The sequence below is a fragment of the Propithecus coquereli genome, unplaced genomic scaffold, assembly GCF_000956105.1.
Source record: "Propithecus coquereli isolate 6110/MARCELLA unplaced genomic scaffold, Pcoq_1.0 Scaffold79, whole genome shotgun sequence".
Classification (NCBI taxonomy): Eukaryota; Metazoa; Chordata; class Mammalia; order Primates; family Indriidae; genus Propithecus; species Propithecus coquereli.
In genome coordinates this window covers 2,743,458-2,769,663 of record NW_012154062.1, presented here as the reverse complement: position 1 = coordinate 2,769,663, position 26,206 = coordinate 2,743,458, and the positions used below count along the sequence as shown (strand labels likewise).

The 26,206-nt window shown below is 41.0% G+C and overlaps 1 protein-coding gene across 1 annotated transcript; it reads right to left on the bottom strand.

The window, feature by feature from the left end:
• Positions 1-2,960: 2,960 nt before the first annotated feature.
• Positions 2,961-23,639, bottom strand: LPL (lipoprotein lipase). Its single transcript, XM_012663007.1, has 10 exons — positions 23,408-23,639; positions 16,085-16,245; positions 14,885-15,064; positions 13,532-13,643; positions 12,578-12,811; positions 11,106-11,348; positions 8,362-8,482; positions 6,928-7,110; positions 5,824-5,928; positions 2,961-3,787 (listed from the first exon to the last, which is right to left on the bottom strand). Coding segments are annotated over exons 1-10 (1,425 nt in total). The 5' UTR covers positions 23,493-23,639; the 3' UTR covers positions 2,961-3,786.
• Between the last annotated feature and the right edge of the window lie 2,567 nt (positions 23,640-26,206).

Sequence of the window (26,206 nt, the reverse complement as noted above, 5' to 3'; positions counted from 1 at the left end):
TTTGGACTTATCAACTAAAAAGTAAAGGTGTCACATTAGGTTATTTCTAATAATACTACTACTTCTAAAAATGCTTATTTGTTGATATTCTGATTATAAGAGAAAATTCCCAGTAAGATTCAGAGGATAATTATCTGCATAATTATCTTACTCCAGTAAGAGAAGTGTCTCACAAATGGGCCTGCAGTGTGAGTGAGGGCTAAGATAAGACATTTGAAATAGAACAAGGACAGCATTCGCTCATGACAAACTGCCGTGTGTTGGGCCCCTGGGATTGAGGGCAGTGGATGAGCACTGTGGAAAGTCCTTGTTTAGGGGACAAGAGAGGGGGTGACCTCAACGTGTGGTTTTTATAGATCATGTCTATAGGTCATGACCGTGTCATTCCACAGGCCTCTGTGTACACACTTTTAATAACTTTACTGACGTACCGTTTACCATAAAATTCACCTGTTGTATATTAACGTGTAAAAGTTTGTGATTTTTAGTAAATTTAGAGTTGTGCAATCATCACCATGATCTAATTCCCATCATCCCCAGAAGATCCTTTATGTTCGTTTGTAGCTGCTTGTTCTTCTAACTCCCAGTCTCAGCAACCTCTAATACGCCTTCTGTTGGGGCGGAGGGGGGGCAAGGGCAACATACGTAACCTAAACATCTGTACCCCCATAATATGCTGAAATAAAAAAAAAAATACGCCTTCTGTCTCTGTAAGTTTGCCTTTTCTGGAAATTTCATATAAATAGAGCCATTCCATTTTGCATCTGGTTTCTCTTATATAGCAAAAGGTTTTTCAGGTGTGTCATGGTTAGTGTGTATCAGCAGTTGGTTCTTTTTATTTACAAATAATATTTCATTGTATGAATATGTCACATTTGGTTAATCTCATCATCAGTTGATGGACAGTTGGGTTGTCCACTTTAGGGCTATTCTGAATAAGGGTGCTATGGACTTCTGTGCACAAATCTTTGTGGACCTATGTCTTCATTTCTCTTGGGCATATACATAGTGGTGGAGTTGCTGGAACAAATGGTTTAAACTCCTATGCTTAACTTGTCAAAAACCTACTTTCCAAACTGTTTTCCAGAGTGGCTGAAACATCTTGCATTCCCAGTAGCAACGTCTGCAGGTTCATATTTCTCCACATCCTCAACAACACTTGTAATTGTCTGTGTTTTTTGTCATATCCACAGGCTTCGATGGGCAGTGGCCGAGTATAAACAGGGGAGTCCCCTATGGTCAGGGGGATCAGAGCGCCAGAAGATTCTATGCCTATCTGACAAAATTTGGGGAGGGGACACTGAAACACTTGTTTTCTGGGCTAAATTTTTCCTGACTGTGTAAAAAGCGATCCGAACTTAGTTGCATAAAGGGACATATGCTATTCGTCTTAATTACCAAGGCAATCATTTTGTTGTGCAAATACCACCTGCGTTATAGCTAACTAGACCTCGGATATAGAGGTAACGTATTGCAGAATGTGGTCAAAGGTATTTTATATTGATCTAACATTTTACTTGTGAAAAAAACATACTTCCGGCAAGAAAAATCCTGTGCATTTTATTCAGGCAAAATCCTCTATCGTTTTCCTCTAGAGTTAGTTTAAAGGACATCTAAGACTTTGTATAGCCTTATACAAATATAAATATTAAAAAATTCAATATTATGTGCACTGTGATTCTCGGAAGCTACATTATGTACTAAGTATAGTGGTGTGCAGTCAAAATGTGCCGAAGAATCTGTCCTAAGAATAAATTTACTTTCTTTGGGGGACTAAAATGATACGAAATAATGACTTAATGTTGTAATAAAATGTTGTCAATTTTATTAAAAGCCGATTCATGATTTCTTCACATAGTTAAGTAAGTTTCTTTCTTGTTTTTTGTTAAAGTCCATTTCATTGTATTATATCATGAGAGTCAGTTGGCCCAGCGAGACCATTACGGATGAAACATGTACAAAGTTAGCACCACACTTCTGCAAATGCAGATAGCCACAATGACGCCCAATATGTACACGCTCCCTTTACACAACCACACATATATTTACAGCTAATAAATAAAATTTAAAGCCAAAGCATCATTGATATATATATATATATAGCCAAGTCTTTAGAAGCCAGAGTTCCCAGTGCCATGTGCTGATTTGGTGAATTTTTAAGTGAATGTACCCTAGGTCAAAACCCAAATCCAGAAAAGTAATGAGCTAGCAATAAAAGGGGATGCCAACAACAAATCTTACATCATTTTATTTTCGGGAGAATTCATTCCAAGGCTGATGGAGTCAGTCACAACACTGGTCCTACATTATATACGCACAACCGTATTTCTCAGATTAAAGGGCTGAAGTTCTGGCACATCTGGAACCATTTCTACTCCAACATGTTCTAATACATCCCTGGATTGATGGTTTTACTTTCCAAACCCTGCTGAATGATAACTGCACACCTTATGCGAGAGTATGTGTTCAGATACCCACACACTTTCACAGTTTGGGTTCCCAGCAATAGCCTCTGAGATAGTTGACTTCTTTAACATTTTACACTTTTATACACAGAAAAGCACTTTGAACATAGGAGATCTAGTTAATAAATAATTGTTCACTCACTCTTGATTAGTTGTTAAAAACAACACATAGCAACCCTCATGGCACTGCATGTGGCTGCTTGCACACGCTGGTTTATAAGCACTGCTTGTGAATATATCCCAAAAATTTCTCCACCATTTTAATTAGTAAAAACGGGCTTTGTCTGAACTTTGTAGAAGCTTGCATGATGCAGAATTTGAACTTGAACACATTTTTCCCTGTCAAAGCCAGGAACAAAAGACACACACTCAAAGTATGACTGAAGCATGAGTGAGATAAGCCTGACATGGATTAGTAACTATTGGATATGGAAGGATTTCAAATTGATGAATATCTGATAATAAATTATGATAATAAAATTATCATTTTCTTTCTGCACCATTCAAATGATGTGGCAGCTGAGGATTACGGGCTCATTTTCAACACCCATCCAAAGAACGTTGTTAAAATATAATCTCGAGACCAAAAACAATAGGAGGGGAGAGAGAGAGATTAATTAAACTATAAAGCCTATTAAAAATTAATTGATCAAAAAAAGAATTGATCTAAATTTTATACCTCCTTTAACTTTGTCATGATGCAAGCCAACAACAGAAACTGTTTGAAGGCTCAGTGCTTCGTCAGCCCATTCTCTGTCCCTCTAAATCACATGTTCCTGGTTAACTCCTGGGCCACATCCCAAAGGCAAGAGGAGAACCATTCCAAAAAATCAGGCGTTTCTACTGCCAAGTAGTAGGTGGGTCTGACTTAGGCCACAGAAAACAATTTTCTATATTCAGACTTGGAGAAAACTTTGAGAAGGCCTCAGTCCAAAAAATCCAGAATTCCAATTAAAACAGGAGGTTCTAACCAATGTTAGGCCATGGCCAAACACACGCCAGGAAGGAGTCTTACTTTCCTGTGGGCCCAAACGATTACTTCTTTCCCAAAGGACAAAATGCAGTGCTTTTCATATCTGTCTCTTTTAACGTTGGAGGATGTGCTATTTGGCCACCATACTCCTCAAATGGAATTAGCCACTTTTTAGTATTTTGAGTCTGTCTCCTAAAATAACTAACAAGGACATAGCTGGGATTAATACTCAGGAAAATCCACTTTTAAACATCCAAAGCACGGTGCATCTTTTGTAAAGGTTACTTCATTGACTTCATTCTTCACAGAATTCACGTGCTGTTCTTCTTTCTGTAGATTTGCCCCGTTTCTGAGAAAAAACAGAGGAAGAAGGGCAACTTACTATCAGCTTAGTGTTTCCACAATCCCCTCTCCTCCCCCACCATCTTTATGATGAAAAAGCATTCAACTGGAAACTCGGAACGCAAGTTGTGAGGATAGACGCGGGGACCATGTGGTTCGTGGATCACAGAAATGAAAGACACTCGAACAACCATCATTTTCAAAGGACCCAGCTGAATGATTTCAACATTTAGAGGATTTCTTACTTCTAAAATTTATCAAATGAAAAGCCTGTTCCATTTCTTTTCTTGAATTAACAGAAGATGTGAAAAAGAGAATCTTTGATTTGATTGAGGTGGTTATCAGTCTGATTCATGATTACCGTGGATAAAGTTCGGGTGTATTTTTTTTAAAAAGCCGACTACGTATCTGTTGTTTCAGTAATCCTAGAATCAGATGAGAACTGTCTCATTAGACTTACTGAAATAAATTCTTATAACTTATATAAATAATATGGCCAGAAGTGCTTTCTAAACAGCTGGAGTTACTTCCTCGTTTGGTGGGGGAGTCTTGTTTTTACATTCACATATAGATTCAAAATTGTAGATGATCAGAGAAGAAAACGTGTGTTATTTGTGTGTAACCTAAATGCATGTATAAAACTTCATCTAAGGAGTTTCTTTCTAAGAATTGAAGAAAACGTGAAGTTCCCTTGGGAAATCTGAGGAAAAACAAAGCAATAACCGCTTAGTAAAGAAAGTCTCCACTTAGAAAAGAACTGAGTTATTCTGCCTGGCTCGATACCAATAACTAGTCTCCATTTCAAATTTATCTTGAGTGCTCTGACATGAATGGTTTAGATCTGTGTGGTCTCATCTTGCCATTCAAAGTATATATGCCATAATCGCATTTTATAAAAGATTAAAAAATATGAATATTATATATGTATAAATAAAGTCTGAAAGGATACAAATCAAAATGTTATTGACCCTAGTGATAGGGTCACAATGATTTTATTTTCTTTTTGCCTATTTTCCCCAATTTATTTACAATAAACATGTATACATTATATTATAAAGTAGAAATTAAAAATTTAGAGATATTCCACGTAGGATCTTTAACATACTTTTTCAAACGGGCAATTCTCATTCTGTACTTTTATCTATAAATGCAACCAGCAGAAAGAGACAAACCAAAAGCAATTGCTTTTTCTATTTCCAGATGAAACTGCATCCAGCCTTTCCATTGTTTCTCGTGTCACTGGCTGGTATGACATGATCTAATATTTCTCCCTGTTGTACCTGCAAGCCATTAGCGCTTGGCATCTGGCAGGGGAACCAGTGGAGGAATGAAAATGACATATTCCAGGAATTCACGAGGGGAGTGGGGAAGGTCACATGCTTGGTCTACACTTAGTACTGACGCTCTGGAAAGATTCAGCTGCCAGCTGCCACGTGGATTAGCCTTAAAGGTCAGGTAGGAAAGAGCCAGGGAGTTGTTTTGAGAAACAGAAAAGAGAATCGTCTCCTACATTCTCAGTCCATGAACTCCCCATCTTTAGGGGTTTTGAGATGGGTGCTTGGCCTGCCCCTGTGGCTATCTGTCCTGGAGTCAGTCCTTGAAGAACCAAGGACTATGTGGCTGCGGCTGACACAATGAGATGTTTTACTTCCTTGGCTACATCCTGGGAAGAGCTGCACCCACAGCCACAATGGCAACTGCTAAACTTGTGTTACGTGTGCTGCAGACAACATCTGTAAAGGCAGCAGAGATGCAATAGAGAAAAAAGCAGAAGTGAAGATTTGGAGGTAGTTTGAGAAATAAAATGAAAGCTAAAATGTGCACCTTGAATGATGGTCAGGGCTAGGAGAAAAAATACAAGGAGAAAGAAAAAAGAGGAAGTATTGCAAAAAGCAGTGGACCCATCTGATACATGTGCAGAAGGACTGAGAAAGACAAGAATCGGTGCAGGCCTTTAGTGACAGGGTGAAGAGGAAATCGTGAAGCTGCCTCCCTTGGGCTGTAAGCTCAGATGTGCAGAGACCTTTAGTCCAGAATGCTCACCAGCCAGACTTTTTATTCAGAGACTTGTCGTGGCACTTCACAAATACCACAGGTGCCTTTCCTTTCTGCAAATGAGATACTTTCTGCCTGGAACAGAAGATCACCCTGTGGAAGAAAATGGGTATGAACACATCACGTGGAACATGAAAAATGACTGTTCAAAAATGTACAGTTTGGTCAGGGGTGTTTAAATCCACCACAATCATGCTGATTAATTGTTTGGGTATTTTCCACAATTAACTGTAACACTCAGGCCACATAGGAAGCAGAGGGTTATTTGAGAGCCTAACCCAGGTTCAGCAAACAAGCTAGTTAATCGATCTAGACAGACAGGCATACAAATAGGCTGGAGGAGTCTAACACCACAAGGCTTTCACCAGGAGAGATACAAGGCCAACTCTCTCATCTCTTGGCTTCTTTCTGTATCAGAGAATTAAAAGGGAATTGGCTTTCAACTGCCTTAGAGAAACAAAAATTCCGCGTAGCCTTTCTGTCCAACTCTTTCTTTTTGGTTATCAAAGCAAACAACTAAAGAGAAATAATTTGTCAATCCTAATTTAAAGACTTGTTTTCATTAACAATAATAGCACACTGCAGTTTGCAAAAATCCCTGCACATTTAGTAGAAAAGTTTTAAATGCTATGTGGCTCTCTATGCAATTCATTTTATAGATGCATGTGGGGTGGGGGTGGGAAGACCGGTTGAGATGATCTTGGAATATCATCCTTCTTGAAGAGGTTGGTTTGACTCTTTGAATGTCAAAGTAACATCTCTGAGGTTTGTTCCCTAACTACTTGGTGTTTGCAAGAAATAGTGCTACGTAGGATGCTGAGATTCCTGACTTCTCATCCCAGCTCTCGCTCTGAATACCCGCGATCAATTCAGGGCTGATATGTTCCTTCCCATGAAATGCACAAATACTATTACGAATACTTCCCCAGTGTGATAATGCCAGCATACTCCTAAAGAAAATTCTAGGTGTAATTATCTAAGCAAAGCTTCCTAAAGTTTCACCCGAATGTTGAGAGTTCCTGAAATACTGTCCCTCAAGGTAATGATATTAGGGTGAGTTTGAAGTGAGTAGAGAAAAATGAAGTTAATTACTTTTTCTGTGTCTCTCCTGCTTTTACTCTGATCTTCTCAATAGCAAAGCCAGGGCTGCTCCACCAGTTTGACCAGCCAAAGTATGAATCGCTCTCCCATTTCAGCTTCAACATGAGCAGTTCTCCAATATCAACCTCCGTGTAAATTAAGAAGGAGTATGTCTTATTTGTGGAAACTTCTGGCCTGAATTAAAAAAAGAAAAAATCAACAAATTTGGTTAGCTCTGGAAATAAGCTTTTTTCCCCCTTTTTTCTCCTCCCAAGATGTAAATAAGCTTTATTGTTTGGGGGATACTTTAAAAAATGCAAAAAATGTCCAATAAAATACTGGAAATGAAAGTCAAGGGCATTTGGTGTATTTAAAAAGATATTCACATCCCTTTAATCTATTCCAGTATTTGTCCTAACAACAGGAACTATCAACATTTTAATATGATCCCTAAGAAAAAAATCCATAAGCCAATCATTCAGAAACATTATTTTCATTTTCATGTATTTCTTTTCAATTTGTATTGATAAGTGAACATATTTTTACTTAGTCACAAGCATAGTACACAGATAATTCTCTATTGTTTCTTTGTTCTTTCCATATTTTATCTTCTACTTTTTGCCATGTTTGACCTAGTTTACTATAATTACATTATTTAAAGGCTAGATTGATATTATTGACTTAATAAACCACAATTCATTGAACCATTGACTCGATGATGGATACTGAGTTTCTCATTTATGCTGTTATATGTACCACTATAATAAATTGCCATATTTTCAATTTTTTAAAAATTTTTGTTGACTATTTCTTTAGGATAGCTATTAGAAAAAAAATTACGTCATTCCATGTAATAACATTTTATAGCTATGGAAAGTTATCACCACACTGCTTTCCTTATCTGGAGGGTTCTATCAACGAATGATACCCCCAGTAGTGCGTGCATGTACTGTACGTCATTAGCACTGGGTATTCCAAAAGATTTGTTCCTTTAGTAATTACCAAAGGATACCAAAAAGTTGCCTTGATTTTTTATTTCTTTGATCACTAGTAGGGGTAAACCTTGTCATGGGCTTTTTATTACTTATACTTCTATACACATTACATATACATCTATCTACAGAGTGGTTTCCTGTTACTCTTGTTCATTTTCTTTAATGTCAAAACTTTCAAGGGAATTTTATCGTTGTTTTGTTTAAGAACAACTGTAAAAAGAAATAAGCAGATATAAAATGATAAAAGAAAAAATGAATAGTAAATATAAAATGGCCAATTTGAAGAATTTTTTTTCTCACTCTAAAATAAACCAAAGACCTCAATTTTGAAACCCCAGTTTCTTGAACTAGAGACTTGTTTTCTAGGTGTCCCACCCTACTTCTGAATCTCAGACTAGCATCCAGGGCAGGTGGCAGGGCCACAGTGAACCCACACGTCGTGGCTACTCACAGGGTGAAAGCGATGTTCTCACTCTCCGCCACTGTGCCGTACAGAGAAATCTCGAAGGCCTGGTTGGTGTGCGTTTCACTTTCGGTCCCAGAGAAATGAATCTTTACTTGGTAATGGAATACTGTAGGGGAGGAAATTGGAACACACGGTGATCAATCATCATGGAAACACCGCAACCCCAAAACAATCAGGCTATTCAGAGCCACAGAACATATCTCACGAGCCCCCAAAACCATCAGTGTGGCTTAGAAAGGTTTCTTTATATGGTGCAGTGTTCACGCCTAGAAAACGCAGACCTTGAATTTTACTCCCGTTCAGAAAAGTGTGGCTTTAATGAACAGGAAAAACCCAAATGTGTCTGAATTGCCAAACAGTCCTAGGCATTGATGGGATGGACAGGAAGAAGACCAAACCAAAAGGTTGAAACTCTTCTCCCATGAACTCCACCCTCCTTGGCTGTCTAGCCTCTTAGCATCTGTACCTAGCATATTTGGCATTTGTTACTGTGTCACTGTAAGTGACCACGTTTCTTCTTGTTTCATGGGCAGGTCTGCCCTTCCGCCCTGACTGTAACCTCCTTCAGGTCAGAGGATCGTATCTACCCTCTGAATTCCCGCATCGTCTAGCACACAGGTATGCAGTAGGCTCACAATAAAACTCAGCGCGCTGACCCATCAGCAAGGCCGCAAGGGCTGCCTCGCCAAGCCATTTCCTAACGCGTCCTGTACCAGGAAAAGCCTTCGGAAGCAGGTACTTGAACTTCAACATCTGCTTCCTGTTCTTCCCTCCATCTCTCCCCAAATCCCTGAGCAAGTGGGACTTGGGGGAGGTGAGAGGAAGGAGAAGGCAGCAGGCCTGAAACACAGTCATGATGACGGGGGAAAAAAAGAGTTATTGGGATGCTTTGTCTTCTATGTCCCTAGACCCGTGGTCAGATTTTTTTTCTTACTTGTGTTTCTGTCTATTAAATGTACTTTCTCTTAAGCTGGAACATAGATTTCTTAACACTATTTGTTTAGAATTTGGCCAGCTATATTTTGATGCTAGTTTAGACATTCGTTCTAACAAAAAAAATTTTAATACGTTTTGTTGTTGTGAGCTTTCTTTCTTTTTTTTTTTTTTTTGAGACAGAATCTCACTGTGTTGCCTGGGCTAGAGTGCTGTGGCATCAGCCTAGCTCACAGCAACTTCGAACTCCCAGACTCAAGCAATCCTTCTGCCTCAGCCTCCCAAGTAGCTGGGACTACAGGCATGCTCCACCATGCCTGTCTAATTTTTTCTACATATTTTTAGTTGTCCGATTAATTTCTATTTTTTAGTAGAGATGGGGTCTCGCTCTTGCTCAGGCTGGTTTCGAACTCCTGAGCTCAATCAATCCATCCGCCTCAGCCTCCCAGAGTGCTAGGATTACAGGCGTGAGCCACTGCACCTGGCCTGTTGTGAGCTTTCAGTGAAAACCTCTATTTTGCTTAGATGCCTCTCTTTTTATAATAAAAAGAAGCAGCCAGATTCTAAGCAAAAAAAAAAACCACCACTAACAACAAAATGCCACAGCCACGAAGAGGTGAAGGGAAATCAGGTGTGGGGTACAACGGAGCCCTTGCAGACCACAGTGACAGGTTAGAGCAGGAGGAGCTGGAAGACACAAGGTGCCCCCAGCAGACACTGTTGGAGCCCTGAGCACACATGTGCAGGATGGGGGGTGAGTGAGACAGATTCGTGTCTTGGAGATTATGGTCCCGCGATTCCCTCCTTTCCCCACACACACTCTCTGGTTCTGAAGAATCAGGGAAATTGAGGGTTCCTTCATTGCCTAAAAAGTTTCCTTGAACTACAAGTGCTCCAGCCTCTAAGCCACCAAATGCACCTCTGCAGATTCTAACAAATCGCCTTACACAATGGCACCTAGAGCAGATATATTTTACCGTGGGAAATTGTTCTTTGATGGCATCCCTTCCCTAGGGCTTCTACCTGGATTCCACATAAGCCAGACTTTCTAAAGTTAGTCCCCTCTTGCCAGAGATATCTGATCACCTGCTCTCCCATTTCCCCACCATTCCTTTAGATCTGGCTCTAAGCAAGATGACCAGCTTGAAATTCAAGTGGGAAACAAATTCATGGCAAAATGGAAACATCCTAGCAGATCTGGTACATCCTTGCCTCCCAGGGATAGTTCCATTTAAAAATAGATAGCTCTTGCCTTTGTGTAAAACAAGCTTTAGAAGTGGCAAACTTTCTACACAGGCCCAGGGTGTAAACACTCAGTGGGCTGTAGGGTCTGTCTCAACTATTCAACTCTGTTGTGGTGGCAGGAATGTAGCCTTCGCCAATATGGAAATGAAATGTGTGTGGTACTGTTCTAATAAAACTTTATTTACAAAAGCAAGCAGTAGGCTAGATTTGGCCCAATCGAAATTCTGGGGTTTGCCAAGCCCACATAGATGGTTCCAAACCGGCTCTGAGCTCAGTGCTGCTGCGCTGGCTCATGCTAATGGTCACGGTGACAGAGGAGGGTGGCCAGCAGGGCTGCAAATCCTAGGCTGAGCCCTGGGGCCTTTCTGGCAATGGCAATTATGGGCATCAGTGAAAGGGATCGATGCAACTCCCTCTCCATCAACAGAAACACAGCGAGGGCTCAGGGTTCAGTAACCTCACATCAATGGACAGAGTCAGTACGCGAGATGTAGCGAGCATGATGCAAATAGGACTGACAGATTTCCTCATTTCCGGTAGTCACTTCCTACCTTTGTAAGGCATCTGGGAACGAGTCTTCAGGTACATTTTGCTGCTTCTTTTGGCTCTGACCTTGTTGATCTCATAGCCCACATTATTGCAACGGTTCTTTCTGCAACTGAGGCACAGCCCTTTCTCGAAGGCTTCCTTTGAACTGCACCGGTAGGCTTTGCTTGGATTTTCTTCATTCAACAGGGAGTCGATGAAGAGATGAATGGAGCGCTCGTGGGAGCACTTCACTAGTTGGTCCACATCTGGGGAAAAAGAGGCACCAAGGAAATTTCAACTCTGTGCAAATCCACAACGAGTGTTTCATTTTGCATGTCTAAAACAGGTTAGGTGTGGTGTTAGAATAAAATGACCCTAAGACATAGGTCGATGCATCTATGACTGTGAGCCCTATTTTAGGAGGTATTCTTGGTGGCTCACCAATGTCCAAGATTGTGCAAGTTGCAAGTTCATGGGGAACTTCTGACTTTTCTGCTGTCTTATATTTATGAGTATGTTCATGACACCATAATAAGAGACATCTAAGGTAGAGGTTAACTTCCATCTTTTACCAACATTCTCCTCCTGTTTTTATTGTCATAACCCTAACCTTAACCCTAAAGCATCCTTCTCTTACATTAAAGGTGTCTAATATTCTAGGTACTTTGAGAAACATACAGTAATTCTAGAAACCACATCATAAAAGACATAATTGTTAAATGAATAGTATTTTGTCACAGATATGTATAACTGAGGACTGTGCCCCTACTAATGCTTTTTACATCAAATGAACCATAGACATAATCAGCAATGTCCTAAGAATAGGTTTATCATCGTAAGCTTTTATAACAATTGAAAATAGTAACATATGCTGTAAGTTCTATAACGTGCACACAAAAGTAATTAGCATATTGACTGCAGGTAGGTCCCGATGTCCATGAAAAATGCAAAGGGCCCTTAAAAATAAATCATAAATTTAACACAAGTTAACATGATTATTAAAGTAAATATTAAGCTAATATCATATTATTCTCTCTTCTTAGAATTTTGGAAGACTCATTTCTGATTTGTCCATCTCTTAAAAAGGCCAGCAAAAGAAATTTGGACTAATTAACATCTCTTTCATTTTCAGTAAAATCCAAAAATCACCCCACTGGCTTTGCGACTACATTCAAAGTGTGACAACATGTGGCCAGACACCATTTTACAATGTTATTATCAAGGTCAGTGGCATTTTCCTGTCTAAACCTCATCTTTACTTGCTCTTGCTACTGCAAGTACAGTAGCCAATGTAGTCTACAATATGATAAATAAAAGGTAAAGTATCTGTCTGGCTCTAAGGTGATCATGATGAACATGTCAGAATTCTTCATAAACATATTTTGGCCAAACATATACGCAAAAACCACATACTTTGGTGGTACTGGGTAGGGCACTGGGTCGGTAAGGGTTCAGGACAGAACTCCCATTTAACTCACTTCTAAATCGTATTTACCTCCGAGGCCTCTCTGTGCAATCACACGGATGGCTTCCCCAATGTTGCACCCCGGTTGAAAAGTGCCTCCGTTTGGATAAATGTCAACGTGCCCTATTGGTTTCTGGATTCCAATACTGCGGCCAGGGGACCCTCTGGTGAACGTGTGTAAGACATCTACAAAATGGGCATCATCAGGAGAAAGGCGACTTGGAGCTTCTGCATACTCGAAGTTAGGTCCTGCTGGATCTAGGCCTTGATGGGGGGGAAAAAGGACAGATTTTTAAATCTGCATTAGTATGACCTTAGCATGTTATTGCTCCTCATTGGAACGTAACCGGCAGCCTCTTAGATTCTCATTAGCTTCTATACTATAGTCATTGGATCTTTCAGTTACTAAGAGAGTTATAAAAGTAAGCTTGGCTCCTTCTAAAATGATTTTGAGTCTCTTAAATTAGGCATTATCCAGAGATTTTCACTCAGGATGGCTTGATTTCCTTTTGTAAATGATTTCGGAATCTGGTCAGAAGACTTTTAAACAGTGATGGGTTCTTTCTCCCTCTCTCTGTATGTCAAACCTTTGCTCAGAGGACTGTCTTCTTTCCAAACGGCCTCTGGACTTGAGCCTGTTGATTTTTGCTAGTAGTGATGTGAGGAATGACTACGTACGCACAATACGCTACCAAAGCCCAGAGCAGAGGGAGGGGAAAACAGGCTTCTCAGAGAAATCTGTGGGCATCCTGTGCTTAATTCTGCCTTGTACCCGTGCTGTTGCCAGCAGAGGGTGGGCCTGTGGGAGGAAGCCTCTGTATTTTATCTTACTCCTGAAAGAGCCCTACAACGAGATAACCAGGTGCCAGGCTTATGGCCCGGAAGAACACCACACACATGAGTATTTAACAAATGTTCTGATCTTCTTTCAGAATGAGAGCCATCTCAACTCTTGTGATAAGCCCAATGAAACCGCTCTCTTACCAGTAATTCTATTGACCTTCTTGTTGGTCAGACTTCCTGCGATCCCAGCAGCATGGGCTCCAAGGCTGTATCCCAGGAGATGGACGTTGTCCAGAGGATAGTTAAATTCCTCCTTCAGAAAAGACAAAGAAAAAAAAAAGGCTCTTATAGCTCTTTGCCAAAGATCAAAACTAAAAGAAATAAAATGAATCAAAATATAGGCAATACTGAAAATTAATTCTACTTATGTTAATTTGGTGTTACAGGTAAAAGAAAGAAACATATTGTCTGGTGTTGAGAGTTTCTTTTTCTTTAACAGCAGATTGAAATTAGGAAGCTTTTCCAAACATCTGATACAGTATTTTTATATTTATAACATATGTATGCATATATGTATATGTATATGTGTATGTATGTACATATATGTATGTACACTAATATATATTTAACTTTACCCCATTATTCCCTATTCTAAATATACTACATCACTTTATTCTTAAAGGCTAGCCGAGCAATGACCTATAATCAGAAACTATTACAGTGGGAAGGGATCACAGTCCAGCCTCCTCATTTACCAGGTGGGAAGCCCAAGGTCAGAAGGTGATTGGATTTGTCCAGGTTCACTTGCCTGGTTAGCAAAAGAGCCAAGAAAAATAACTTTTCTCCTTTGATGATCAGTCTAATAAATACAGCTTATTTTTTACCCTCTAATTACCTGGTTTAAATAATTTGGCCCTGTCAGAGTATTAGCTTCCTTCCAACCCCAAGATACTTTTTCAAAGGTACTTTTCAGGGCATAGCCTGCCAAAGTGGGTCCTTTGCCGCTAAGTCAGAACTCTGGATCCTCAGCCATCTCAAATCCTCAACACCTTCCCTGCCATGTTCTTCCTAACTCAATTCCATCACTCCCCCAACCCTCGACAAAAATCTGCATCCTTAATCCACACCAAAGAATAAATACTATTAATATTTTCATGAGAGAGATTGGTATTCTAACAGAAGTCAAAGCCAGGGTAAAATTTCCATGTGCCAGCCATTGGTGGGAAAGGATTGGCAGAATATGCCATTTCTTTCCTCTGTGCCGAAATAACAAGCTTTTGTCTGTTCAGCCCACGGAGTTCTTGGTGTCAGCAGATCTATTCACTGTGAAAATATCAAAGGACAGGGCAGGGCAGGACTATTTATTGGCTTTATAGATATCATCATTCTTATCAAAATGCTGCTTTGGGCTGTAAAATAACATCTATGCTCATTTTGAAGATTTGAACTGCCACAGAAAATACCTACATTTAAGTAAAAAGGAAGAAAGACCAGCCATCTGTCTGGCTTCAGCCAAGAGCTCTGTTTTGGACACATTTGGACACCAAGCCTTACCTCCATCCAGTTGATAAATCTGGCCACATCCTTTCCCACCAGCTTGGTGTAGCCTGCAGACACTGGATAATGGTGCTGAGCCCGGGACAGCCAGTCCACCACGACGACATTGGAGTCTGGTTCCCGCTTGTACAGGGCGGCCACAAGCTTTGGCACCCAACTCTCATACATTCCTGTCACCTGAAGAGGATGACACAAGCGTTCTTAAAACATTCACACACAACTCGTCATGGATACGTCAGCCCAATGCACCTACATAACATGGAAAAAACACACTTGCAAGGGAGCCCGTTAGCTCAGACAGAAAAATCAAACCCCAAAAGAGTGTTCGGAGACTTACGACTACTGCCTCTTCCAAGGCAAATTTGAGTATGCCACAGAAGGGATGCGTTGAGCTCAGGAATGGCAGACTGGTGTTTACCATGCTTTCAATTTTAAAAATATATTTTATGAATTCAGAAAAACTTTAACAATTTATACTATAAAAGCCTGAATGCAGAGTGGGTCTTTGGGGGAACCAGTGGGAATACCTGCCTAGAGCAAAACCCCGAGGAATTGGTCCTGTGCCAAACCCCTTCTCCTCCCTAGGGGTTGGGGTGCTGGCCACCCTTTGCAGTTGCCTTTCGAGATCAAGAGGGGATGATGTCATTTCTTCAGACTGCAATATTCATCGTTCCTTGTTTCAGCCAGCAGCTCTGACATAATATAAATTGAGACCCAAAGATGAGAAATGACTTCACCCATGTCACGGAGGCGGAGAATGGCGAGGCCAGCACCCGCACCCACATCTCCTCGCTCCACTCCAGCCTTCTCCTCACTCTTGCAGACTATTTGCTTTAGGAAAGGACCTCGAGTGATGTACTGGATGATGCAGGACCATGGCCGGTTCCCCGCAACCATAACCTACATTCTCCTCTGCAGATGGGCGGAGCCTCCTCTCCCCACCTCCCAGGAATGGCTGGCTCAAGCACACAAAGCAGGTCCCACGTTAAAATGAACGTTGGCACTGTCTAGGGAAAGCACTCATGAACCTGTGGCTTTAGATCCCACTCAAGCCAGACTTGCCTTTATTCAAATTTAAAGCAAAGCTATTAGAAGGCAAGAAGTATGGGCTGTGGACCCATCGTTGGGTCCCACCAACGAGGGCAAGCCAGCATGCCCGGTGGACCCCGGCATGTTCCTTCCAAAAGAGCATCTTACCGTCCAGCCATGGATCACCACAAAGGTTTTGCTGCTGTGGTTGAAGTGACAGTTGGCCACAGACTCTGCTACTCCGGGAATGAGGTGGCAAGTGTCCTCAGCTGTGTCTTCAGGGGTCCTTAGGGCAAATTTACTTTCGATGTCTATAAAATTGCTTCTTCCTATAATTCAGAAAAAATTGAATAGGATGTTAACTGGAGTGTTGTTCGTTTTTATTTGCCGGAATGGTACATTTTAGGCTCACAAGCAACCACCACTGATGCTATTTTTGTTTCTGTTTTTTTAAAGATGAATATGTACGGCAAGAATGATGGATGCGTCAGTGGTGACCAAAGTTGATGGAGAGACTTATTTCATGTATTATTTCACCCTCTTAAAATCTCTGATTACATCACAAGAATTTTTCTCTGTAATATTATACACTTAGGCTTGTTTGAAGGAAGGTTGTTTCTTTTTCGTTAGCATATTTTTTTTTAAATATTAGCAGTAAGAAAAGTTGGAAGCATGAGGAAGCTTTTGTATGAAATTGTTCCCACCAGTTCAAAATGTTTTAAGAAATCATTTAATGGATGGTTCAGAAGTACCTGGGCTAATTATGAGTTGTGGTTAATTCTTTCCCCAAATATTTCTTTTTCTATTTATGTCATTACAATTTTACACACAAAGTCAAAACTTAAAAACTATAGTAAAGGTGATTGTAGAAAGGGTGCACTTTGGTTCTTCACAGTCCATCCCAAACTGGGTAAAGAAAGAAAGAGAACCTAGCTCTTGAAATTATGGACAATAAATCTAAATGTTGATAAATCTTCATGGGGCATTTGTAGACAGTATATATCATATTACATTGAATACTAGAAGTAAATTATGTTGTAAATAAAATCAGACCCTTTTTACAGAACAAAACACAGTCAAAGGGAAGTTATATTAGGGGAAATTATTTTCCTTGCCAAGTAAAAAAATTTAAAAAAAAATCCTACCTATTTATTAATACCATAAGAAGGCAATAATTTGTAAATTTTAGATTTTGCTATGCAAAACTTTCAGGGGATAAATAAATGCGGTTGCTAATATTTCTTAACCTAAATATTCTCTGTTCATAATTCAAAATTTGAAAATCTACAATTTCAAAATAACACTGCAAAAGTCAGGCCAAGAATAAAAATAAGAATGGTATACTAACAGTGAAAGGGCAGGCATTTGAATCAGACTTGTCATATAACTATCTGAGGACTGGCCAACGTTTTTCTTTTAATAATTATTTTCCAAAATTCCTTGAACAAGATCATGGTTACTTGCCAAGTGATTCATTATATGCAGTCAGTTGATCTCACACACCACACACATACTCTCAACCACCTAAAATGTAGGAGACAATTTCTTTATATTTATTAGAAAGAGGTAAGTTTTGCTACAAAAGCTAAGGACTCTAAGATCATTTATTCAAATAAGAGTCCATGCTAAACTATTAATCTTTAAAGCTGTTTTCATTTCCCTATAGTAAAACTGCTCTTGAATCCATCCATCCACCAAGAATATGTTCTACCTCTCCTCTTATTTGAAGATGTTGGTCTCCTTCCTTTTTCCTAACCAAAAAGCACTCTGGTAGCTTCATTATTTATCTGATAGAGAAAAAAGAATATCGAATATTTTTAATCTAATTCTCCTTTCAGTGCCCAAGAACTTGACTGTTAGAAAGTGCTTTAGAAAATTTAAAACTAAATTAATTTCACCCTCTCCCACGTCTTTCTACCTCAAATAGCTCATACCTCCTCTCCAACAATCTTATTTTAACATATTCGATTATCAATCTTTCTAAAGCGGAGATCATCTGAACAATCCAACAGATAAATCTCCCTTACCAACTATTTGCCAAACTGGTATTTAAGACTGTTTCTTTGTTACAACCCCAGGGGCTTTTGCTTTTAGTCTATTTGTCATTCACTTTTAGTCTGTTTTTTCCCTCAAATTATGCAATTTAGTGGCCCTGGTGTTGTTGGTGGTTTTTAAATGACCTACAATATTTTTTGAAATTGCTAAGACTGGCTTTGTATGTTTCCATGAAAAAAAAAAGTCTATTCAATCTATAGATCCTGTATCGGATTATATGTATGGTTCACTGACAGCTTGAATTTCCGACAACCCATATTTCTGTTGGGTCCACAGCTTGGAAAGAAAAATTATAGGGAATTCATGTATTCCCAAGCGAACTTGTATTTGGAGACTTTCGTTTTGCTTTTAAAGGAAATGATTTTTCATTTTAAGTTTTGACAGGAAAATAGTGCCATTCTATGTACTATGTGATGGTTTTAATTCTACATCAGGTATGAAATCATAAATCTTATTGGCACTTAAGCAATCTTTCCTTCTCTTTGTGTTCTTATAAGAATTTTCACAATGTCTGTATTTGCAACCCCTCAAGGATGTCCCAGCATCCTAAAGATGAATGTGTTTCCCAAACCTCTATCAGCCCTGGAGCAACTGCCTTAGACCAAGTAGAGAAAGATGGCCACTGGGTCAGTCAGTATGTGTAGTTGTCCCAATGCACCCTGGGATTGCTTCTGGGTGGCCGATGAACAGATGTGACTGTTACTAAGGAAACTATTGTTTCCCATACATGGAAATGGTATTAGTGACTCTGCATTTATCCAACTAGATGGTCTTTTAGCATATCCCTTAGAAATTAAGGTCACCTTAGAATTGAGAGAGATAGAAAGAGAGGACGAAAGGAAGGAAGGAAGGGAAGGAAGGAGGGAGGGAGGAAGAAAGGAAGGAAGGAAGGGCTTCCATCCTGAATTTGACTTAGCACATCAGTACCACCTGCCAACCAGTCCCCAGCAGAAATGTCCTTATTAAGCACTAGGGGAGATCTGGGGTACCAGGCAAGTTACAGGTTAACACATTTCCTATGTAATCTTTATCCCTGAATTCCTAAATAGATAGCTGAAAAATCCGAGTGTGTAAACAAAGATAAAGAATTTATGTTAACATGGATAATAACTCACAGAGATGAAATTAAGCTGAGAAGTTAAAGCACTTAGAGAAAGGTAAATTTATAGAGGGGATATTATTGTTGCTAAAAAAAAAAAAAGCATTGAGCATCCTAAAAAAAAAGCAATAGGTGATACTCTAAAGGCAAATCAGAGCTATCAGATGAATAAGATTAACATTCATATGAAGACATGAGTTAGGAGAGCTCAATTGCAATGCAATTCTCTTTGGAATTTCTACTTCCAATCTCTCTCTCTCTCTCTCTCTCTCTCTGATACACAAACACGCACACACACACACACACACACACTCACACACCCCTAAGGATTTCATCAGTAATTCATTTGCTCTCTGAAACTGATGGTCACAGTTATTGACTCAGGCAGTGCCTGCAGGATGCCAAAAACAAGTTGAATTACTGAATTGGTCAGTTTGGCGAGGAAAAACATCAATATCATTATCTGACTGAATTGATCAGTCTGTTCAGATATTCCAGTGCAGACAATGTATAGAAAAAAATACTTGTTTTGGTGAGTATTAAAAACAAATCCTGTACTTACCACCTGAATTTTACATTGAATTTTCTCCAGTATTAGGACTGAGGACTGAACATCCACACTACTAGAAAGAAGGGTTTAAAAATAGGTTCGGAGATGAGTATGAAATAAATGGCCCGGTTGAATTAGACTGAACGTGAACAAGTGTAAGCCATCATTACTCAAAGGGATCTTGTGGATTGGTTGATGAAATATCTTGGTTGAAGGTCACCATGTAGGCATATTTAAATCAAGATTTCTTAAAAAAATTGAAATTCGTGTATTGTTAACTTGAAATTACTTTCTCACTGTTGATAGAGATGGCAAATGGAAACATCCAATTGTCTCAGACTAATACAATGGAAGCCAATGATTACCTTCCTTGCTAGCAATTGTTTCATTTATGGGAAGGCTGGATAAAGACTTGAACTCCATTTTAATTAAAATGTAGGTGCTAACTTTTACACTAGTTTTCACCAAAAGAATCTGACTTTTCACTGTATTTTAAAGCGTTTGTAAACTTATATATTAAATTTAAATTAATCTGAGTCAGAATAGTATTGTCCCTACTTGTCTGCATAGAAACAGACTTCATCATCTAAGAAAAACACATAGATGAACACACACCCCAAAGGGTTGTGTGTCATGAACACGGCTGGATTAGACTGAGTGACCATGACAATTGAGTCATTTTTGTTGTATTCTACTGCCAATTAGCAGTGGGGACATTTTCTTGTATTCATTCAAAAAGTCAAAATCACCAAACTACTTAAGATAGCATTTAATCATTCTGAGATAATGACTAGGAAAAGCAAAAAGAATAAGTTGGCACAGATTAAGGCTCATTTTCAGTTATGTTTTATATATATATATATATGTAAAACCACCTAAGATAATCCATTCCTTCCTTCCTAACAGATATTTATTTCCTCCACTAGTATGGACTAACATTTGTTGAGTATCCAAACTATGTCACTGCACACAGACATTCTTAAAATAGCCACAGGACAGCAATGTGCAGTCATACAGTCCAATGGACATTGTTCACAGTAAAATTCACTCTTAGCCTCTAAGTAATCTGGAATCCTATGATATTTCTCCTTCAGAAGCTAACAGAGCCTTCAACTTTTGCAAAGAGAGAATGTGACAAAAACCACTTGTGACGAAGATTCACTCTCAGCTTAAAAATTCTCTGTTGATAAAGAAAAATTTAGTTCACGGTGGTGAAAAACTGTATTTAGTGACTACAACTATCCTGAAAAAGTTGTTGTTGCCATAAAAGTTAGAAAATACATCATGAGTAAATTCAACTGGTATCTCCATCCAGACTTAAAAAATACTCATGTCTTGAATACTTTCCTTGCACTTTGTGGTCCAAAGTCATCAGCAACCATCATTTTGATGGCTAGAACATCTTCACAGGGCAGGCAATGCAGCCTTTGTGGTAATAATGTGGGAAGAGGCGGCCATCAGAGAGAAGAAGCTAACAGTAAAATGTTGTAAGTTTCAAGGCACTTTCTTGAACAATCTGACATAATCTGACAGTTTGGCAGTAAACTATATAGCCCAATTTCTCCTCCATAAAAAGGAAGAATAGAAGGCTGAGCTAAAAATACGCTGCTGCAAAAAAAAAAAAAAAAAAAAATTAAATTTTCCATCGCAATTCTTCCCCTGTACCTGACTCCCACCTTTCAATACAGCTATTAATCAATCACTGCCTCGCTGAGCTGTTCTCCAGTGACATCTGCTATTTTGCTCTCATCTCCCATCACGGTTAACCCAGATGTTCGCCTGGAAATTCACCATGGCCAGTCAACTAGAACTGCAGCTGCTGAGCACTGACCCATGTGCTCCCTCTCCTAGCTCTTCAGTTTCCTAATTGGGGCCACCGCAGAGATGGCGGTGGCTCCCAGGACACAGAGCCTGAGGGCAGTGCCTCTTAGCCTCATATTCTTCTTAGAAAGAATCAAGAATGAATAAGTAAACTCAGAGCCCAGAGGAGGTGTTGGATATCGTTCTCCCCCAGCTGCCACTTTCTGGCCCTGGAATTCTCACATTCCTACATGAATGCATCTGGAGGAGAGAGGGGCAGAACGTTGCTGTGACCGGACGGGCAAGATAGGGACAGGGTTGAGTGGAAGTGGAGGGAATGAGTGGGAATCATTTCAAGTCTGCTTAGAAATAATCCTTCCTTAATACATTTACAGCCAGGAAAAGCATGTGTTGGTTAAAATCCAGTTAAATTAATTAAGCACATGAGTACCCATTTCAATCAAAAGTTAAGAATTAGAGGGACCTCAGAGACCTTTCAGCCTCACCAAAATCCTCCTTTTAGAGTTGAGGACGCTAAACCCAGACAAATGACACTGTCTAGCCCCAAAACATAGCATCCTGAACCTCTAAAGCCTAGCAAAAACTTAAAATGTGGATGACACATTTCTGTGCGTGTTTGATGGTGGAAGTAACGTTACTCTACGATGTGCTTTCTGAATTAGGATTCGGAGTTGCTTGCTACCATCCTGTTGGCCAGTGTTAAACACTACGGAGGGGAACACACCAACACATAGGATGTTTAAGACTTTCTCTCTGACTCTCCCGTGTTCTCAAATTGATCTGATAGGAAAGATACTTGTGTTTTTATCCAATTCTGCTTTAACGGAACCTACACTTTTTTTTTTAACCTAACAAAAATGTTCTTTTACAAATTAATGCCGAAATAAAACAAACGTTCAGCTGCAATCAAAGCCGTGACATACAGACTCGAGAGAGCACATCCAAGAGACGCTGCCCTAACTGCAACTCCACCACGCAAGAGAAAAGGGGATGTTGCCTCCGCTTGGGATTCGCTTCAGTCGCTCTTTAATTTGCTGTTGTAGGAAACTGAACCAGGGTTCAAGTTATGCAGGCCGCCTCTACGCGGGCAGGGCTGGAGCTGGGCTTTCACTTTCCCTGCAAAGAAGAAATTCGACACTGGCCCCAACGCCTGGCCCCGGACGAGCGGGCGGCGCCCTGGCGGTGACTGTGGTCCCGCCCGCAGCCACCGCGGGGCTGGCCAAGTGCAGACCTGGCAAACCCCAAGTCGGCGGCCACGTTTTCAGGAGGGTCAGCCCTTCGTGGCTCTCTGGGCACTAAGAGGGGCGCACGAGCCTGGAAGCTGGAGAGCGTCCCAGACGCCGAACGCGCGCAGGTCGCTGCGTCCCTGGGACTCCGCGCCACGCGTCGCCCCTGCATCCCCACCCCACTGCCACTCCCACTGCGGCGCAAAGGGGTCAGCCGAGGTCGAGAGTGCCCGGTGCCGCCGAGATGCCAGCAACGCCTTCCCGCGCCCCGCCCGTTCCCCTAGAAGGGGCCACTGTCTGCCGGCGCGTCCACAGGCGGGGGCTGAGCCGCGGCCGCGGCCAAGCCGGGGTCACCTTGGCCCGCGTGCCTTTCATTCCAGGGCACCCCCAGCGGGGAGGTCACTGCTGGTCACCGCCAGCCGGGCCCTTGCTCCCGCCTCCCTCGTCCCGCCCCTCACACCCCCGAGCCTCCCCGGCGGGGTCCGCGCGCCCGGGAACGCGGCGGCAGCCAGAGAGGCAGGGACAGCGCGGGAACCCAGGGCGGGAACCAGGCGCCGACCCAGCAAGATCGGAGGGAGATTCCCTCCCTGGCCCTCGTGGGTCCCACTCGGTGACTCTTCTCCAGGCCGTGCTCGGTGCGCACCGCATCCCCTTCCAAGTTCCTCGCTCCCATCCGCAGGACGGGTAGCAGTGGCCACCCCGCGTGTGCAGGTGGACGCGAGTTTGCGCGCAAAACTTACGGTCATCGGCGGCCACCCCTCCTCGGGAGGCGGTCAGACTCTGGAGCCACACGCCCAGGGCCACCAGGAACAGGGCTTTGCTCATCTTGGGGGCACGTCTCTCTGCGGGAGCTGCCAGGTGCGGACCGACTGATGGACCCGCGGAGCCGGAGTTCAGGCCGCCACAGGGCAAGTCGCGCTTTAAAGGGGAGGGCAGGACAGCTAGAAGTGGCAGGTTGGAGGAGGAGGAGGGGGAGGAGGAGGAGGAGTAAGAATGGAGTCTGACACTGTTTCCACTCCGCGGCTTCTTATGTGACTGGAAATATGCAAATAAATCTCATCACCTATTGGCTATAAAATCATAAGTTAGAGGGAGGGCCCTAAATTCACTCCCAAATATTTGAGCAAACAGTAATGAGAAGAGGGGAAAGGGCAGAAGCCAGAATTTGCTTGCTTTCTGCTCGGCTCCTGTTTGCTTAGCCTGAGGGGATCTACTCCCCAGGGGCCCCCCGTATAAGCACCACACACACGTTTATATCGATTTATGATAAATACTCAATAATCACCAGTTTTAGAAGGAGGGGAAGTGTAGCTGTTAAACTACATTTGGTCAGGACTTTAATCCACTCCTTTTTTGATGTATTCTGTTTGTTAACTTGCAGTGCTCCCTAAATCAATCTTGGGGTGCAAGAACACACATTGATCCCTAGTTTGTGCTTAACGCAATCGAGCATTTTAACATTGACAAGCGCATTAGCTTCTGTGCTGGAGAAAAGCCCTCTTGATCTAACTACTTTCTAATTTTTGCCTCATGCAAATTATACTCAATTCTCAAACTCATCAAGGAATGCAAGAGTCACATTTGATCTTCAGAGGCAAGACCTGGAGGTCAGATAATTTAAAACTGTATTGAGTTATGATAAGTGAGAAGAAGACAGTCACTAAAGACACTTATTGTATGATTTCATTTAAAATGTCCACAAATAGGCAAGTCTATAGAGACAGAAAGTAGATCAGTGGTTGCCTGAGGCTGGGGATAGCGGAGGGAAAGAACGGGGAGCTTTGGGGAGGGGGTGACGAAAATGTTCTAAAATGACACTATGGTGGTATTTCACAACTCTGTAAATGTACTAAAAACCATTGAATTGTACACTTTAAACGAGTGAACTATATGGTATGTGAGTTATATTTCAATAAAGCTATTTTTAAAAATGTATTGAAGCATGCAAGTAAAATAAGAAAAACAAAATGACATTCGATACTGTGCCTTTCTGCCAAAATGCTCAGAATATTTTCAAATATCTTCTGAAATGTAAGGGATTTATATTAGCCAGGAAGGGCAATTAACTCTATACTCCTTGCCTTATTGCTGAGAAACTGGCTCATAGAATCTTTGATCCACTATCTTTACTGATCTGAGTATTTTTAATGTCTCCTTCTACTCATCGCTCCCTCCATCACACACACGTACACACAGTGTACATTTTGTAGGTTAGAAGGATGAAAGGCTTTTTTTTTTTAAACTAGGCTCACTTTTTAAGGTTTTCTCAAAAAATAAAAGCTGATAATACCCAAATAGTTCAAAGTTTGCTATTCTGCAAAAGAGCTTCCTATCTTTAAGTTGATATATTCAATGACACAATTGTTTTGTGTTACAATTATTAAAGAACATATTGTGCACATTCATTCTATCCTATAAAGCAGCGGTCCCCAAACTTTTTGGCACCAGAACCGGTTTGATGGAAGACAATTTTTCCGCGGAGCGGAAGGGGTGGGGGGATGGGACAGAGCTCTGCAGCGGGGTCCCTAACAGGCTGTGGAGGGACGGGGGGTTGGGGACCCCAGCTGTAAAGCATGTGGAGAATTTTTTAAAACCTGCCAAAAATTAAACCCCGTAGAAGAGCTTTAGAAATGGCAGAACATACCATGCCACTATGATGAATAACTATGATATGGCAGTCCTCCAAGAACCATATAGTAAACTCTAATTTTAAAAAAAAACTACACAAGATGAGTGCGATTGCGTTGGATGTCCTCACGGTATAAATGACATACAAGCAGAATCGCAGAAATGCCTACTATCTTATATAGAATATTCATGCAGCCTATTTTCATGCATAAAAATGTCATTCGATAAGACAACCGAACCAAACCTCACTTCTGTGCTTTTCAGAGAACTGCAAGAAAATTTTATATAACTGCTAAGGGGAAGTGTGTTTATAACGTATTTTTAAAATGACTTCTCAGGTTAACAGATAACAAAATGAAAGCACTACTCAGGAGTTAGAGTATATATTTCCTTAAATAATGAAACCGGTTTTGGAGTGTCCTGTGCTGTTACGCTGCACGTCCGTTAGAGATGCAGAGATTTCCAGAAAGACAGCTCAGCAGCTTGGCCTCGGAGAAAGCATGCAGGCTGGCTCTTGTTCCAAGGCCAGCAGCGAGCAGGTGGGTGTGGCAGCAATGCTCTCTCCTCATTGGCTGTGCTGGGAGCGGTCACGTGCCTTCGTTCTCACTCAGAGACTCACGTGATCTCCAGGTCAGGACTGCCTGTGCGTTAGTGAAGCGCCTCGTCCAACCTTGAGCAGGGTAAGCTTGAGTCTTGGTTTTTTTTCATTATTAGCATTTCCTTGGTATTAGACTGAAAAAGCTTTAGGTTAAAAGAAGCTAAGCATTTTATAAACTTTTAACAAAATAGTACCCTTACAGCAGGACACTTGCTTCTGGTAGATGTTAAAAACGACGTTAAGTAAAAAGTTCAGTGTGCACACCTAAGGAAACAACCAGAAATTCCAGAGGTAGGGAAGCATCATCTAGCTT